Here is an 18591-nt window from a genome sequence, read left to right on the forward strand (position 1 = left end):
TCTTAGCAAACTATCACAAGAAGAGAAAACCAAACACCGCATGTTCTCACTCATAGGTGGGAACTGAACAATGAGATCACTTGGACTCGGGAAGGGGAACATCACACACTGGGGCCTATCATGGGGAGGGGGAGGAGGGAGGGATTGCATTGGGGAGTTATACATGATATAAACGTTATGCACATGTACCCTAGAACTTAAAGTATAATAAAAAATAAAAAATAAAAAATAAAAAAAAAAAAAAATTAAAAAAAAAAATTAAAAAAATAAAAAAATAAAAAAAATTAAAGCATAGCCAAAAATCCAACTGATGAAAAATGTTTCAATGTGTCAACAATTAAAACTGCCAAGACTAATTCTTACAGAGCAAAAGTATACTTTATAAACGCAGTATTCAATAAAACTTGTATTTGGTAATTCAAAAAAAAAAAAAAAAAAAAAAAAAAAAGAAACTATGAGATGTCATTTCACACCCATTAAGGTGGCTAGTACTCAAAAGGCAGAAAATAACAAGCATTGATTGGCAAGAATGTAGAAAAACTGGAACCCCTGTGCATTGCTGGTAGAAATGTAAATCCATGTGCTGTGGAAAACTGGATGGTGGTTTCTCAAAAAATTAAACATATAATCAGGAGGCTAAGGTGGGAAGATCACATGAGCCCAGGAGATGGAGGTTGCAGTGAGCTAAGATAGTGCTGCTGCACTCCAGCCTGGGAACAAATGGAGACTCTGTCTCAAAAAAAGAAAAAAAAATTAAACACAGAATCACCACAGATCTAACAATTCTACTTCTGGGTATATGCCCCAAAGAACTGAAAGCAGGGATCTGAACAATTATTTGTAAACCCAGGTACATACCAGCATTAGTCATCATAGCCCAAAAGATGGAAACCCAAGTGTCCAAAGACAGACGAAAAGATGAAGGAAACGTTGTCTATACATACAATGGAATATCATTCAGCCACAGAGGAATGTCATTGTGATAAATGCTACAAAATGGATGAACTCTGAAAACATTTTACTAAGTGAAGTAAGCCAGTCACAAAAAGACAAATACTGTATGCTTCTACTTATATGAAGTAGCTAGAATAGGCAGAGTCATAGAAAAAGTAAAAGTTACCAGGGGCTGGGAGGAGGGGAAAATGGGAAGTTATTATTTATTGAGTACAATTTCTATTTGGGATGATAAAAAAGTCTGAAAATGGCCGGGCGCGGTGGCTCAAGCCTGTAATCCCAGCACTTTGGGAGGCCGAGACGGGCGGATCACGAGGTCAGGAGATCGAGACCATCCTGGCTAACATGGTGAAACCCCATCTCTACTAAAAAAATCTACAAAAATCTAGCCGGGCAAGGTGGCGGGCGCCTGTAGTCCCAGCTACTCGGGAGGCTGAGGCAGGAGAATGGCGTAAACCCGGGAGGCGGAGCTTGCAGTGAGCTGAGATCCGGCCACTGTACTCCAGCCTGGGTGACAGAGCGAGACTCCGTCTCAAAAAAAAAAAAAAAAAAGTCTGAAAAAAGATAGTAGTAATGGTCACACACAGTATGAATAGACCTAATGTCACTGAATTTCCATTTTAGCCAGTTTTAAGACATGTATTTAAAAATGGCTAAAATGGTAAATTTTTTTTCTTTTTTTTTTGAGAGAGTCACTCTGTTGCCTAGTCTGGAGTGCAATAGCACGATCTCAGCTCACTGCAACTTCCACCTCCCAAGTTGCTGGGATTACAGGCATGTGTCACCACACCTGGCTAATTTTTTGTATTTTTAGTAGAGACGGGGTTTCGCCTTGTTGCCCAGGCTGGTCTCAAACTCCTGGCCTCAAGTGATTTGCCTGCCTCAGCCTCCCAGAGTGCTGGAATTACAGGCATGCGCCACCGTGCTCGGCCTAAAATGAGAAAATTTTATATGCATTGCACCACAATTAAATAAAAAACACATAGAGGCCAGGCGTGGTGCCTCATGCCTGTAATCTCAGCACTTTGGGAGGCCCAGGTGGGCAGAGTGCTCAAGCTCAGAACCTCATGGCCAACATGGTGAAACCCTGTTTCTCCAAAAATAATGATACAAAAATTGACAAAGGCCAACCCTGATAGAATTTTACAGGAAGGTTTGGGATCCACAACTGCCTGTCATTACACTCCTCAGACTATAAAAATCCCAAGGCAGATATGTTTATTATCTGAGTTAAAAGGAAGTTTAGAAAGAGAAAGGTTCCAATGAGTCTCTAACATCAGATGTCAAAATGCTGTGTTTTAATATCAGCATGGTAATAAATGAAGAATATTGATATGCAGGCCAGGATCTCATAACCCCAACTCCTGGCAGGGAACACAAGACCTTTCACAAATGTGTGAGTAAAATGCCCTGGAGGTGGAGAAGCAACTCTTTTACGTCTACTGGACAGAGTAAGACAGTGTACAATCCTCTTTGGGCCTCTTAATGAAGCACTTAGGAATGTCAGAATTAACTCATGGGATGTGGGGATGCTGCTGTGAAAGGGATAAAAAGTCTGGTTAGAAGTCTGCATAGCTCAGTTGCTCGAGCATCAGATTTTTAATCTGAGAGTCCAGGGTTCAAGTCTGTAATTCAATTTTTTTTAAAAGTTATAAATTTTTTAATTTAAAAAAGTCTGGGCCGGGCATGGTGGCTCATGCCTGTAATCCCAGCACTTTGGGAGGCAGAGGCCGTTGGATCACCTAAGGTCAGGAGTTCAAGACTAGCCTGGGCAACATGGTGAAACCCCATCTCTACTAAAAATATAAAAATAAGCCGGGCGTGGTGGCGGGCGTCTGTAATCCCAGCTACTCAGGAGGCTGAGGCAGGAGAATCACTTGAAACTGGGAAGCAGAGGTTGCAGTGAGTCGAGATTGCACCACTGCACTCCAGCCTGGGCGACAGATCAAAACTTTGTCTCAAAAAAAAAAAAAGAAAAGTAGTAATCTCTATTGGAAAAAAAAAAAAAGAAATGCATTTCAATAAGATGGACAATGTCTAAAGAAGCTGTGTCATAAAATGGAAATGAACTATATGCAGCATGCTACCAGGGGATCTATGTGAAAGAATCATCAGATTCATGAGCAAGTAGTCTTTTCCTCCTAGGATCCTTCCTTTCTATTATTTGCCCATGAATGCCAGGCAATTGGACTGGTTCACAGATGGCTGTTCTAGAACTGAGGGCAATTCTGTATGAAAAGTAGATGCTCAGAGTCCAGCAGAAAGTAAAATCCTATGGAAAAAGTTAAGTACAAGTTGGTCAACAGGGCTGAATTATAGGCTACAATCATAGTCCTGATAGCAGAACCGGACACAAAAGCCCTATCATTTGGGTAAATATTGATTTTTGGGCTGTCACTAATGGACTTGCAATTGGCCTAACAAGTGGGTCACAAATAACTGGACAATAAAAGAGCCCTCCATGTGAGGAGCTGCTCTTTGGAAATCGCTATGAAAATTCTGGGAAAAATCAAAGTAGGGCATGCTGATACCAAAGAAACTTTATGCCAGAATTTTAAGGTGATTGGAACCAACAGTTGATGGCCTAACTTAATCTCTTGAAATGGCAACCAAGTCTATGAAATGGGTGGAGGAACTCAAATCAGCCAGTGATGCACTGAACAATGACATATACCAGTGGGCTCCACTGAAGCTTAAACTATTAATAAAAATTGTCCTGGCTGCCAACAGTATAGTGCCATTTTCTGCATTTATCCAATGTATCTCCCTATGATGGGACTACCTCAATAGCTGACCGAGGAAGTTTCCTTCAGCGGGAAAGGTTTGCATTCAAATTAATAATAAATGCATTTTCTTGACTGCAGTAACCACTGTATTACGCATATATATATCAAAATATGTTGTACACTTTATAAATAAAAAAACTTAAAAATGATTAAGAAAGGCACTGTTGTTGCTAAGGGGAAGGAAGTCAATAAATGAGTGTACGGAAGCTCAACAGATGCTTCTGGTGCCTCAAGAGATGCTTAAAGCAAGAGAATAATATTCTCTCTTTGCTTTAACTCAGATACCCCTTGGGATGAAGAACTTATGAAATCCCCTCCTTTTTAAGAAATGGAGTCTTGCTGTGCTGCCTGTGAGTGCAGTGGCTACTCACAGGCACTATCATAGCAGCACCTGTATCACAGTCTACTATAGCTTCTAACTCCTGGCCTCAAGTGATCCTCCTGCCTCAGCCTCCCGGGTAGTTGGGACTACTGGCATCACCACCATGTCGCAGTGTTCTCCTCCTCCTTTGAAGAGCCAAAAAGAGAGCTAGGCAATAGCCAACCTAACAAGCACACTTCCAGGAGTGACATATGTCCTCAAAATGGATGAAGAAATGGAACAGCTGCTGGACGTGGTGGCTCACACCTGTAATCCCAAAACTTTGGGAGGCCAGACAGGCAGATCACCTGAGGTTAGGAGTTCTAGATCAGCCTGACCAATATGGAGAAGCCCCATCTCTACTAAAAATACAAAAGCAGCCGGGCGTAGTGGCACATGCCTATAATACCAGCTACCTGGGAGGCAGAGGCAGGAGAATCACCTGAACCTGGCAGGTGGAGGTTGTGGGGAGCCAAGATTATGCCATTGCACTCTAGCCAGGGCAACAAGAGCGAAACTCCATCTCAAAACACAAAAAACAAAAAGAAATGGGACAGCTATCCATGACTATGTGGAATAATACAAATAAGGCTATATCTTGATTCCTGGTTCACAGGATACATCTTTTTTTTTTTTTTTTTTTTGAGATGGAGTTTCACTCTTATTGCCCAGGCTGGAGTGCAATGGTGCTATCTCTGCTGACTGCAACCTCCACCTTCTGGGTTCAGGTGATTCTCCTGCCTCAACCTCCTGAGTAGCTGGGATTATAGGGATGCACCAACACGCCCGGCTAATTTTGTATTTTTAGTAGAGACTGGGTTTCTCTGTATCAGTCAGGCTGGTCTCAAACTCCCAACCTCAGGTGATCTGCCTGCCTCAGCCTCTCAAAGTGCTGGGATTACAGACGTGAGCAGCTGGCCAGATGTATCCATTATAAAGGATCTGTGTTAGGAAAGCAACCTGTGAGAATATTTAGCCAGTTAAATTTGAAAATCAATGAATAATCATCTCAGTTAGCACATATAACCATTAATTGAGATGATAAAGGTTTTGCAAAGCTACCAGAATATGATAGAATGCTATCTCATGCCATGTTCCATCTATTATAATATCTGTAAAAACAGCTATTTGCATTGTTATTGTGGGTGAATAGGCATAAGGAGGTAGAGAGAACATTGGGACACTTGGCTCAGTGACAAAAAGAAATAACAAGGTATAACCTGGTGGGCCTACATTTCTGAGAATTCAAAACTCAATGTGGATGATTCTGGAAAGCATATTCAAACGACTCTATTTAGATGTGACTACCACTCATATGACCTAAGCCTGGGGGACTCAATATTGTAGGGTCTCAAATTTATTTCCTAGTTGTAGTAAAGCAGTTGTACAAATGAAACAGTTGTACAAATATTAGTTGTACTAATATTTAATGGTGACAACAAGTTATGTTCCCATACTTAAAATAAGAGAGCCTTAGTGGAATTAGGAGCCAGGCTAGGAGCAACTGGCAGGTGGATTTGTTTTTAATGAGGAAAGACATACTGATAAAATAATTTGCTGGCCGGCCGTGGTGGCTCACACCTGTAATCCCAGCACTTTGGGAGGCCAAGGCGAGTGGATCACAAGGTCAAGAGATTGAGACCATCCTGGCCAACATGGCGAAACCCTGTCTCTACTAAAAATAAAAAAATGTTAGCTGGGCATGGTAGCGCATGCCTGTAGTCCCAGCTACTTGGGAAGCTGAGGCAGGAGAATTGCTTGAACCCAGGAGGTGGAGGTTGCAGTGAGCCGAGATCACGCCACTGCTCTCCAGCCTGGTGACGGAGCGAGATTTCATCTCAAAAAAAAAAAGAAAAAAAAGAAAAAGAAATAGATTTGCCAATGCCAATAGGGCGCCTTGAAGGCATCCTATTTCAGGAGTAAGAACAAAAGTGGCAAGCTGAAATGACAAAGTGCTATCAAAACGGGTCTTAACAATTTATAGCATGCACGATGACAACATGCCCAAACCAACCCCACAATAGGAATAAGCTTGCATGTGAACACAAGCTGCATTACAGATACCTTAATTTAAATGGAGTCCAAGGGATCCCAAGCACGACTTCCAGTGATTCATTCCCATGGCAGAAACCCACGTTGTGCATGCATGGGAGACTCAGACCCCCCGGTCTATGGAAATTCTAACTAAAGGATGCAACCGGTTGAGGAGCTTTTTAATAGCTCCAACAATGCAACTGAGTGCCAAGCATTCTTTTCCTGTAGTGCAGTCTGTGGATCCTGGACAAACTTTAAACAGGACTAGGGTCGTGTCATGTCTTCTCTTCTTTTCTTGTTTCTTTTGAGACGAAGTCTCACTCTGTCACCCAGGCTGGAGAGCAGTGGCGCTATCTCTGCTCACTGCAACCTCCGCCTCCTGGGTTCAAGCGATTCTCCTGCCTCAGCCTCCCAAGTAGCTGGGACTACAGGTGCCCGTCACCACAGTTGGCTAATTTTTTTGTATTTTTAGTGGAGACGGGGTTTCACCGTCTTAGCCAGGCTGGTCTTGATCTCCTGACCTCGTGATCTGCTGGCCTCAGCCTACCAAAGTGCTGGGATTACAGGCGTGAGCCACCGCGCCTAGCTAAACCATGTAACCAGTGGCATGATCATGGCTTACTGCAGCCTTGACTTCCTGGGCTCAAGTGATCTTTCCATGTCAGCCTCCCAAGTACTTGGGACTACAGGCTTGTGCCACCACATCCAGCTAATTAAAACATTTTTTTGTAGAAATGGGGTCTTACTATGAGGCCGAGGTTGGTTTCAAACTCCTGAGCTCAAGTGATCCACCCATCTTGGCCTCCCGAAGTGCTGGGATTACGGGTATGAGTCTCCACATCTGGCCAACTCATGTAACTTTTCGAGAAGGAAATCTGGCTGTTTTCAAGATGTTTTGAATCTTGAAATAGCAGAGATATGGTCTCTGATCTAGACTCCTATGAGAAATAATATATGGTATATAAGAAGAGGTAAATTGCACAGGGAGGGAAAAAATAATTACACCACGATTTTGTCTTCTTTCATTTATTTCTTTATTGAGACAGGGTCTCACTCTGTCACCCAGGCTGGAGTGCAGTGGTGCAATCTCAGCTCACTGCAGCCTTGACCTCCCTGGGCTCACGTGATCCTCCCATTTCAGCCTCCTGAGTAGCTGGGACTACAGGTGCATACCACCATGCCCAGCTAATTTTTTTGTATTTTGCAGAGACAGGGTTTCACCATGTTGCCCAGGCTGGTCTTGGACTCCTGGGCTGAAGTGATCTGCCCGCTTTGGCCTCCCAAAGTGTTGGGAGTATAGGCGTGAGCCACTGCATCCGGCTGTCTTATTTGTTAATTTTATTTTTTTAATTATTATTATTATTTTTTGAGATGGGGTCTCACTCTGTTGCCCCGGCTGGAGTGCAGTGGCACAGTCAAATCTCATTGCAGCTTCAACTGCCCCAGCTCAAGTGATCCTCCTTCCTCAGCCTCCCAAGCAGCTGGGACCACACCACCTGGCTATTTAAAAAAATTTTTTGTAGAGATGGGGTCTCTCCCTGTTGCCCAGTCTAGTCTTGAACTCCTGAGCTTAAGTGATTCTCCTGCCTCATCAAGTGATTCTCCTGCCTCATCCTCCCAAAGTGCTGGGATTACAGGTGTGAGCCACCACACCTGGCCTTAATTTTTATTTTAATGTAAGCCTTTAGCAGCTAAATTTTGTCTGACTTCTTGCTTCAATGGTACTGCTACATGATGTAAGATGGGGTCAGATAAAATTGATATTTCAGGAGCTTATAAAATTTAGTATAATACTGATGATGATGATCAAATATAATGAGAGACTGAATTAAAGTCCTGTTGGGATGTTATCCCTATGGAGGAGAATTGGTTTGATGAATATTTAGACTTGATTAATGATAGATTATTATTCTAATAACTCAGCAGATATATACCATCAAGTGCAGAAAACCGTGGATCAGGGAGTCCAAAGGACTGTACAGTTCATACAAAAACACGAGAAAGTATAATTGGATAATTCAGCTGTCTCTTTAAATCAGTACCAACCCTTCACTGATCATTGTAAGTGTCTGGATTCTATGTATGCATGTTTTTCGAGACAGGGTTTGCGTTGTCACCCAGGCTGGAGTGCAGTGATGTGATACTACTTCACTGCAACCTGAAACTCTTGGTCTAAAGGGATCCTTCGGCCTCAGCCTCCAGAGTAACTAGGACTACAGGCATATGCCACAATGCCTGGCTAATGAAAATACAGTTGTTTTTGTAGAGGTGAGGTCTTGCCATGTTGCCAGGCTGGTCTCTAACTCCTTGCTGCCTCACATGATCCTCCCACCTTGGCCTCAGTGCTGAGATTATAGGGGTGAACCACTGTGCCCTGCTTGTCTATATATTTTGATTATCTATATGATATTGAGAAGTGAAGTTAACTGTTGTCAACTCAGGATTACTGTTTTATCAAAAAATAGAGTTAATATTGGTTATGGGGGCAGAGTGAACTGTTCTGCTAATTCTGGGCTTAGAATTAGCCAGAGCTATTTTGCTCAAGTTCCTTCCTTGGTCAAGGTGTGGCAGGAAACATACTGATTGAAATTGTTAAGAGGAGGCTGGGCATGGTGGCTCATGCCTATGATCTTAGTGTTTCAGGAGGCTGAGGACGGAAGATCTCTTGAGGCCAGGAGTTCAATACCAGCCTGGGTAATATAGTGAGACCCCATCTCTACAAAAACCTAAAAAATTAGCTAGGCATGGTGGTATGTGCCTGTAATCCAAGCTACTCAGGAGGCTGAGGCAAGAGTCTCCCCTAAGTCCAGGAATTCAAGGCTGCAGTAAACTATGATCTCACCATGCACTCCAATCTGAGTGACAGTGAGACACTGTCTCAAAAAGAAAGCAAAGGCCGGGCGCGGTGGCTCAAGCCTGTAATCCCAGCACTTTGGGAGGCCGAGACGGGCAGATCACGAGGTCAGGAGATCGAGACCATCCTGGCTAATACGGTGAAACCCTGTCTCTACTTAAAAATACAAAAAACTAGCCAGGCGACGAGGCAGGCGCCTGTAGTCCCAGCTACTTGGGAGGCTGAGGCAGGAGAATGGCGTAAACCTGGGAGGCAGAGCTTGCAGTGAGCTGAGATCCGGCCACTGCACTCCAGCCTGGGTGGCAGAGCAAGACTCCGTCTCAAAAAAAAAAAACAAAAAAAACAAAAAAAAAGAAAGCAAAAAACAACAAAAAACAAAACTAAACCATTAGGAAGGCAGGAAGCACATAAAAAGATGCCCAATACCACTAATTATTAGGGAAATACAAATCCAAACCACGATAAGATACCACTTCACACCCATTAGGATTGGCTATTACCACAAAAACAGAACAAATGTTGGTGTAGAGTGGAGAAATTGGAACCCTTGGTGTGTTGCTAGTGGGAATGTGAAATGGTGCAGCCACTATGGATAACAGTATGGTGGTCCTCAAGATATTAAACATAAAATTACCATTTGATCTAGCAACTCCAGTTGTATGCATATACCAAATAGAATTAAAAGAGACTTGAACACAAGATATTTGTACACTTACGTTCACAGCAACATTATTCACAATAGTAAAAAACAAAACAAAAAAACATAGAAAGAAACCAAATGTTTATCAATGGATGAATGTACAAATAAAATATGGCATATGCATACAATAGAATATTATTGAGTCTTTAAAAAGAATGAAGCTGGGCATGGCAGCTCACACTTGTAATCCCAGCACTTTGGGAGGTCAAGGTGGGCGGATTGCTTGAGCTCAGGAGTTCGAGACTAGCCTGGACAACACTGATAAACCCTGTCTCTATAAAAAATTAAAAAAAATTAGCAGGCATGGTGGCATGCGCCCATGGTCCCAGCTACTTGGGAGGCTACGGTGGGAAGATCACTTGAACCCAGGAGGTCAAGACTGCAGTGAGCTGTGATCATGCTACTGCACTCTAGTCTGGGCAACAGAGCGAGACTCTATCTAAAAAAAAAAAAAATGGCCGGGCGCGGTGGCTCAAGCCTGTAATCCCAGCACTTTGGGAGGCCGAGACGGGCGGATCACGAGGTCAGGAATCGAGACCATCCTGGCTAATACGGTGAAACCCCGTCTCTACTAAAAAATACAAAAAACTAGCCGGGCGACGAGGCGGGCGCCTGTAGTCCCAGCTACTCGGGAGGCTGAGACAGGAGAATGGTGTGAACCCGGGAGGCGGAGCTTGCAGTGAGCTGAGAGCCGGCCACTGCACTCCAGCCTGGGTGGCAGAGCAAGACTCCGTCTCAAAAAAAAAAAAAAAAAAAAAAAAAAAAAGAATGAATTCTAAGGGAAGAACCTTAAAAACATTATGCTAAGTGAAATAAGCCAGTCACAAAAAGCCAAATGTTGTATGATTCCATTTCTTTTTTTTTTTTTTTTTTTTTTTTTTTGAGGCGGAGTCTCGCTCTGTCGCCCCGACTGGAGTGCAGTGGCCAGATCTCAGCTCACTGCAAGCTCCGCCTCCCGGGTTTATGCCATTCTCCTGCCTCAGCCTCCTGAGTAGCTGGGACTACAGGCGCCCGCCACCTCGCCCGGCTCGTTTTTTTTGTATTTTTAGTAGAGATGGGGTTTCACCGTGTTAGGCAGGATGGTCTCGATCTCCTGACCTCGTGATCCGCCCATCTCGGCCTCCCAAAGTGCTGGGATTACAGGCTTGAGCCACCGCGCCCGGCCGTATGATTCCATTTCTATGCAGTAGCTAGAATAGGTAGATTCATAGAGAAAGCAGAGGTTACTGGGGGCTGGAGGAGGAAGAATGGGAAGTTATGATTTATGTACAGTTTCTATTTGGAATGATGGAAAAAGGTGGGAAAAGTGGGCACAACAATGTAAATATCCTTCATGTCACTGAATTGCAACTTAAAAATGGTCACAATGGCCGGGCGCGGTGACTCAAGCTTGTAATCCCAGCACTTTGGGAGGCCAAGACAGGCAGATCACAAGGTCAGGAGATCGAGTCCATCCTGGCTAACATGGTGAAACCCCGTCTCTACTAAAAAATACAAAAAAAAACTAGCCGGGCGAGGTGGCGGGCGCCTGTAGTCCCAGCTACTCGGGAGGCTGAGGCACGAGAACGGCGTAAACCCGGGAGGCGGAGCTTGCAGTGAGCCGAGATCCGGCCACTGCACTCCAGCCTGGGTGACAGAGCAAGACTCTGTCTCAAAAAAAAAAAAAAAAAAAAGGTCACAATGATATATTTTATGTTATGCATATTTCACCACAGTAAAAAATTTTTTTAAATTAAGTCAATGGCCAACACCTTGGAGAGAATAAATGAAATAAGGAGTTTTGGGGTAGTTTGTATCAGTTTGCCAATGAGATTTATGGTTTACACTTGGGCTCTGTGAAACCTCTGGGGGGCTTTACTATTATATAGCAGGAATATGATTATGTGACCAAAAAAACAAAAATCTCTAGCTGAGATTCCATTTTGGGGTCTCTGATTCTGAGGTTTTCTGCTGCATGTGCCATGGACTGAATTGCGTTTCCCCCAGAATTAATGTGTTTAAGCTCTACTCGCTCTGTCTTTAGGAGGTAAAGTTAAATTAGGTAATTAAGGGTGGGGCTCTAATTTGACAGTACTATGGCCATACAAGAAGGCCCTCTTTCATTGTCATGTAAGGACACAGCAAGAAAGCGGCCTTCTGTAAGCCAGGAGAGCCCTCACCAGAAATGGACCATGATGGCACCTTGATCTCGGACTTCCAGACTGCAAAATTATGAGACAATCAATTTCTCTTGTTTAAGCCGTGCAGACTGTGATATTTTGTAATGGCAGCCTGAGCAGAGTATGACAACACTGGTGATTCCTAATCTGTAAGAGAAAGATACATCCTGCCTGGCCCTTACCTAGGGAGGACCATTGAAGCCTGCACCTGGTTTCTCTCGACTCTTTGCTCTGAGATAGCCATTGGCTGTGATATATATCCTCACTTTCATACTATGATTATTTTTCACCCTTTTCCTATAATAAACTGCAGATCTGTAAGCACTGTCACTTTGGGTCCTGAGTCTGTCTTAGAAGCAAACTGTTTAACTGACGCTATTAGTGTAACTATAAGGAAAGGAAACAGTATAAATTTCTGTCGTTCTAAGGAGAAATAATTAAGATTGATGGGTAAAAGAACCACCTTCACAGAAAGCAGATTTACTTTGTCTTGCAAGGTATTAAGCAAGTCTCTATGTATGTTCACTATACACTGGATCAGAAGCCAGATGCCCATGTGCGGTGAAGAGACTGCTGCACTGGGTATATGGTCTCAAGGTGCTTACTGAACCTTAAGAACTTATGATTTTTCCAATCTGGAAAAGCTTTTTCAATAGGAATCATACCTGTGATGTCAGCTTCCCAGCAATCTTCATTCGTTCAATTTCTGCAGGAGATTTGATCAGCCGGAGGCGCTGTATCAGCTGTTGAACACCTCGAACCTTGTTCTTGCTCCTGGCTTTGGCCTCAGTCAAGGGCTGCATATAGTCAGAGTGAAGTTGTGCATGCGAGGGCCTCATCCAGTCATACCAAACCATGTTTGTCTCAGCTTAGAATGAGAAGCCAAAAAATAAATTTAAAACAAAACTACCAGCAACAAGAAATATCAACTGTCATAACAACTTCAACAAGAGTCAAAACTATAAAACCTGTAATGTGGAACTCTAAAGTGTTGAGAGTAAGACTCTCTCAGGACTGAAGCAATAAAGGTTTGATTATAAATCACTAAAAAGGTAATTCCCTGGAAATGGCAAGACATTCTAAGACGGAATATCCAGATTTTCTGCCCCTAAACTTCAGTGTTCTTTATAAAGGACGATACATGGGACTAAAGCTTTATTCAAGCTTTGATTTTCTCTTTCTCTCTCTCTCTCTCTCTCTATTTTTGAGACAGAGTCTCGTTCTGTCACCCAGGCTGGAATGCAGTGGCACGATCTCGGCTCACTGCAACCTCCACCTCCCAGGTTAAAGCGATTCTTCCGCCTCAGCCTCCCAAATAGCTGGGACTACATGCGCCCACCACCACGCCCGGATAATTTTTGCATTTTCAGTAGAGATGAGGTTTAACCATATTGGCCAGGCTGGTCTCAAACTCCTGACTTTGTGATCCACCCACATTAGCCTCCCAAAGTGCTGGGATTACAGGCATGAGTCACCGTGCCTGGCCTTCATTATTAAATTAATTAAACAATTAAAACAACTGTTCTTCATCACCACTTACTGAGCTAGAGGCACCTGTTGAATAATTGCACACAGAAGGAGAGAAAAACATAAACATACTCAGATTATGACTTTATGGGTAAAGTGTCCCATCCTTTCACATAATGATCTCAGAACTAAAGGAAAGGGTTCTCCTTCCATTCTGGAGCAATTATTCATTGCTATGGAAACACTACAGTTGATATTTCCTCACTTCTCCCTTTGCATCTGCTATACATTCTCTTTGCAAACAATCACAGTTCAGCTTTCAACTTTAGAGACCTAAGGAAATGGTCTATATTTGCCTAAGATATACGATACAAATGCTCATTATAAAAATGATTTGCACTTAATACCAGATCTACATTTGTTCTTTTTTTCTAACAGTAAGCTATGAACAGTATTCCTAACAATCCAAGTGAGAAGGTCTGAATATTTTATATGACTAAAAAGTACTTTGGGGAAAGCAGAAGGGAAAAAAATCCAGAAAACTTTGATTGGATATGTACTAGTGATTCTATGTCCTACATATTTTCATTTTTAAAATAAAAATGATTCTAAATATATATTACATGGGAAACACTTTCCTACTTATGATAGATAGAAATTTAATTGTTGCATAATTTTTTTTTTTTGAGCCCGAGTCTTGCTCTGTCGCCCAGCCTGGAGTACAGTGGCGCGATCTCAGCTCACTGCAACCTCCACCATCCTGGTTCAAGCAATTCCCTCGCTTCAACCTCCCGAGTAGCTGGGATTACAGGCGCACGCCACCATGCCCAGCTAATTTTTTCATATTTTTAGTAGAGACGAGGTTTCACCATGTTGGCCAGACTGGTCTCAAACTCCTGATCTCAGGCAACCCGCCTGCCTTGGCCCCCTAAAGTGCTGGGATTACAGGCGTGAGCCACCGCATCTGGCCAATTGCTGTAATTTTTAAAAAGTAAATCTCTACTACCTGTTCAAAGTGTATGAAATCATAGCTCACCTTTTTAAAGGTTTTAAAACCTTTAAATAAATGATTTCAGCCAGGTGCGGTGGCTCACACCTATAATATCCTGGGAGGCTGAGAGGGGTGGATCGCCTGACGTCAGGAGTTCGAGACCAGCCTGACTAACATGGTGAAACCTTGTCTCTACTAAAAAAACACAAAAATGAGCCAGGCGTGGTGGCGTGTGCCTGTAATCCCAGCTACACAGGAGGCTGGAGCAGAATTGCTTGAATCTGGGAGGCAGGAGTTGCAGTGAGCCGAGATCGCACCATTGCACTCCAGCCTGCGCAAGAGTAAAACTCTTGTCTCAAGAAAAAAAAAAAAAAAAAAGGAATGGTGACCGAGAAGTACTTTTGAGAAATTTATTTCACATGAGATTGTAACTATAGTGAGTTAATAAAATTTAGACAGTAGAATAGACAACTAGCAACTAATGTAAGAAATAAAAAAGGTACAAAGAAAATGATTCTATGCCCCATATTTATTGTGGATTTTGAAGACATAAGAAAGTTCAATGAATTGAACAGGCTAATTATCTATAAAATGAAAAATATTTCTATAAATAAAAAGAATTTAATCAGATGTTAGAACTTACATATTCAAATGAGTATTTTCTCCCATAAGAGCCTTTACAGGAAACAGTCTATTTCATGATTGTGAAAAACATTTTTGGAATTCTCTTTTAGAAGCTAACTTCAGAAATGATTTATAAGCCATATGAGAAAAATCAAACAAAAACTTTACAATTATACATTATCTTGGCCTGAAATCAGTATTTTTAAACTTGATCATCTATCTTATTTTCCAAATAAGATACTTCAAAAAATAAAATGCTCCCAGAGCTAAAGTTTTTTAAGAATTACTAAAGATAGTTTATAATGTGGTGTAGGTTCTGAAAAAATTCCCAGAAGAGCCGGGCGCGGTGGCTCAAGCCTGTAATCCCAGCACTTTGGGAGGCCGAGATGGGCGGATCACGATGTCAGGAGATCGAGACCATCCTGGCTAACACGGTGAAACCCTGTCTCTACTAAAAAATACAAAAAACTACCCGGGCGAGGTGGCGGGCGCCTGTAGTCCCAGCTACTCGGGAGGCTGAGGCAGGAGAATGGCGTAAACCCGGGAGGCGGAGCTTGCAGCGAGCTGAGATCCGGCCACTGCACTCCAGCCTGGGCGACACAGCGAGACTCCGTCTCAAAAAAAAAAAAAAAAAAAATTCCCAGAAGAAAAATCTCAAAACATTCAGAATGATTAAAATTTCACCAGAATAACTGTAGAGAAGGTAATTTCTTTCTTTTTTTTTTTTTTTTTTTGAGACGGAGTCTTGCTCTGCCCCCAGGCTGGAGTGCAGTGTCGCGATCTCGGCTCACTGCAAGCTCCGCCTCCCGGGTTCACGCCATTCTCCTGCCTCAGCCTCCCCAGTAGCTGGGACTACAGGCGCCCGCCGCTACGCCCGGCTAATTTTTTTTTGTATTTTTAGTAGAGATGGGGGTTCACTGTGTTAGCCAGGATGGTCTCGATCTCCTGACCTCGTGATCCGCCCACCTCGGACTCCCAAAGTGCTGGGATTACAGGCGTGAGCCACTGCGCCCGGCCAGAGAAGGTAATTTCTTTGAGGGACAACAACTCAACTGTGGCCGAGCACGGTGCCTCACACCTGTAATCCCAGCACTTCAGGAGGCTGAGGTGGGAGGCTCCTTTGAGGCCAGGAGTTCAAAACCAGCGTAGGCAACAAAGTGAAGCTCCATCTCTACAAAAAATTTAAAAAATGAGCCAAACGTGGTGGTGTACCCAGGTAGTCCCAGTATTCTGGAGGTTGAGGCAGGAAGACTGCTTGAGCTTTGGGGTTCGAGGTTGCAGTGAGCCATGAGTGTGCCACTATATCTACATCCCAGTCTGGGTGACAGTGAGACCCTGCCAAAAAAAAAAAAAAAGAACTCAACTGTATACGAACCACACAGGATCTTGTTAAAATGTAGATTCTGATTCAGTAGATACGACATGGAAACCTGAGATTTTAATTCCTATTATGTATTATGCATTTTAAATTTTAATATGCATTACCAAGTGATTCTGATGCTGTGATGCACAGATTGTTCTTGGAGAACAGTACCTCCTTTAGAAGAGTCGGCAAAAGCACTAAGAAGTAGTAGTCAAATATCAAGACTGGTCAGTAATCTTGAAGAGTGGTCCATGCCCATCCTGTCCCTAATTTATTTTTTGGAGATGGGGCCTATGTTGTGCAGTCTGGACCCGAACTCCTGGCCTCAAGTGATCCTTCTACCTCAGCCTCTCAAGTAGCTCGACTACAGATGTACACCACTGTGTCTGGCTTATCCTTTGCTTTAAAAGAAAATTATCTCTCTGAGATTTCAAACTAGGATAAGTAACAGTCTCCATTAATGAATAATCCAGTGAACATGGAGTTTTTTTTCAATGAAGTGTCCTAAAATTCATTGTGGTGATGGTTGCACAATTCCATGACTATACCAAAAACTCCTGAATTGGCCGGGCGCGGTGGCTCAAGCCTGTAATCCCAGCACTTTGGGAGGCCGAGACGGGCGGATCACGAGGTCAGGAGATCGAGACCATCCTGGCTAACACGGTGAAACCCCGTCTCTACTAAAAATACAAAAAATTAGCCAGGCGAGGTGGCGGGCGCCTGTAGTCCCAGCTACTCGGGAGGCTGAGGCAGGAGAATGGCGTAAACCCGGAGGCGGAGCTTGCAGTGAGCTGAGATCCGGCCACTGCACTCCAGTCCGGGCGATAGAGCGAGACTCCGCCTCAAAAAAAAAAAAAAAAAAAAAAAAAAAAAAAAAAAAAAAACAAAAACAAAAACTCCTGAATTATATACTTATTTTATTTTATTTTTTTTTTTTTTTGAGATGGAGTCTTGCTCTGTCACCTAGGCTGGAGAGCAGTGGTGGGATCTTGGCTCACTGGTTCACTGTAACCTCCTGCAAATGAATAAATGAAATCTTTTTTTTTTTTTTAAGACAGTCTTGCTTGGTTGCCCAGGCTGGAATGCAGTGGCATGATCTTGGCTCACTGCAACCTCCACCTCCCTGGCTCAAGTGATTCTCCTGCCTGAGCCACCTGAGTAGCTGGGATTACAGGCACACGCCACTATGCCTGGCTAATTTTTGTATTTTTAGTAGAGACAGGGTTTTGCCATGTTGGCCAGGTTGGTATTGAACTCTTGGCCTCAAGGAACCTGTCTGCCTCGGCCTCCCAAAGTGCTGGATTACAGGTGTGAGCCAATGCAGCAGGCATAAATGTAATTATTTAAAGAAGTTCAATCTTCCGGAAAAGGCTTTAGATTTCTTTCATGGTGCTCATGGTCTTTTCACGGTGGTGCTACGATAACGAAATTAAGGACTTGTCTAAACAGGCAAGAAAGGTCTTAATCCTAATCTGGTTTGTAATGTGACTTCTGCTCCCATTTGTTACCTTTCATTTTTGGTAGAAAATGTTGAAATTCTTCTAGCGTACAGGCTTCATCCACTCCAGTTAGAGCTATTGCTCCATCAGTGCCAGATCGTGGACCATCCCAAAGTTCTCGACTGGGATCTCGCCGAGGCACAAAAAGTATGGCTTTGTGTGATGGTAACTGTTTGCCAGGGAGGCTTTGAAGGACAAGAATGCTATCAGGCTCTTGGAATCCACACAGGTACAGGAAATTGTTGTCCTGGTGGAAAGTATAGGGAATATCGTTGCTCATGTAGTACGTAGGGTTGGAGAGCACAACCACCGTCTGGTCTGTCCCGCTGTGCCCTTGAGCTTCCTTCTGGATCAGAGACATTAATTTGTGTCTGCGAAGTGCATATTCCACCTGAGATAGTCCTGGAGTCACCTCCCCTAGAAATGACAAAAAAAAAGGGATGCTTTACACTTCTGCAGTGCCAAAGTACTTAAGGTAGTTTGATATTAGATGGAGATACACAAGTCCAATTGTTCAACTTATGCCAAATCTCCTCCCAGCACATGGAGAATTAAGGAGATAACCCAGGTTTCACATTTCTATTCCACTGCAAAAACTTGGAAGAAATGATAGTTGAATGTGGCCCCGCCTGAAATCTGGAATCATGGACCCCTTAGATCTCTTCCAGGTCTTTGGCTCATTCTTTTACTCACTCAGTTATATTCATTGAATATAATTTTTTTTTGAGACAGAGTTTCGCTCTTGTTGCCCAGGCTGGAGTGCAGTGACATGATCTTGGCTCACTGAAACCTCTGCCTC

General features: G+C 43.1%; 1 protein-coding gene across 7 annotated transcripts in view; it reads right to left on the reverse strand.

The window, feature by feature from the left end:
* XPNPEP3 (X-prolyl aminopeptidase 3) overlaps positions 1 to 18591 on the reverse strand; it is a 69333-nt gene that overhangs the window by 23756 nt on the left and 26986 nt on the right. For all 7 annotated transcript variants that reach the window (XM_033233836.1, XM_033233833.1, XM_033233832.1 and 4 more), the window contains 2 exons: positions 17802 to 18209; positions 12514 to 12716 (listed from right to left, as the gene is read on the reverse strand). In XM_033233836.1, coding sequence (XP_033089727.1) covers positions 12514 to 12716; positions 17802 to 18209 — 611 coding nt within the window. The remainder of the gene's footprint in view (positions 1 to 12513; positions 12717 to 17801; positions 18210 to 18591) is intronic.

Source organism: Trachypithecus francoisi, unplaced genomic scaffold (assembly GCF_009764315.1).
Source record: "Trachypithecus francoisi isolate TF-2019V2 unplaced genomic scaffold, Tfra_2.0 Lachesis_group14, whole genome shotgun sequence".
Taxonomy (NCBI): Eukaryota; Metazoa; Chordata; class Mammalia; order Primates; family Cercopithecidae; genus Trachypithecus; species Trachypithecus francoisi.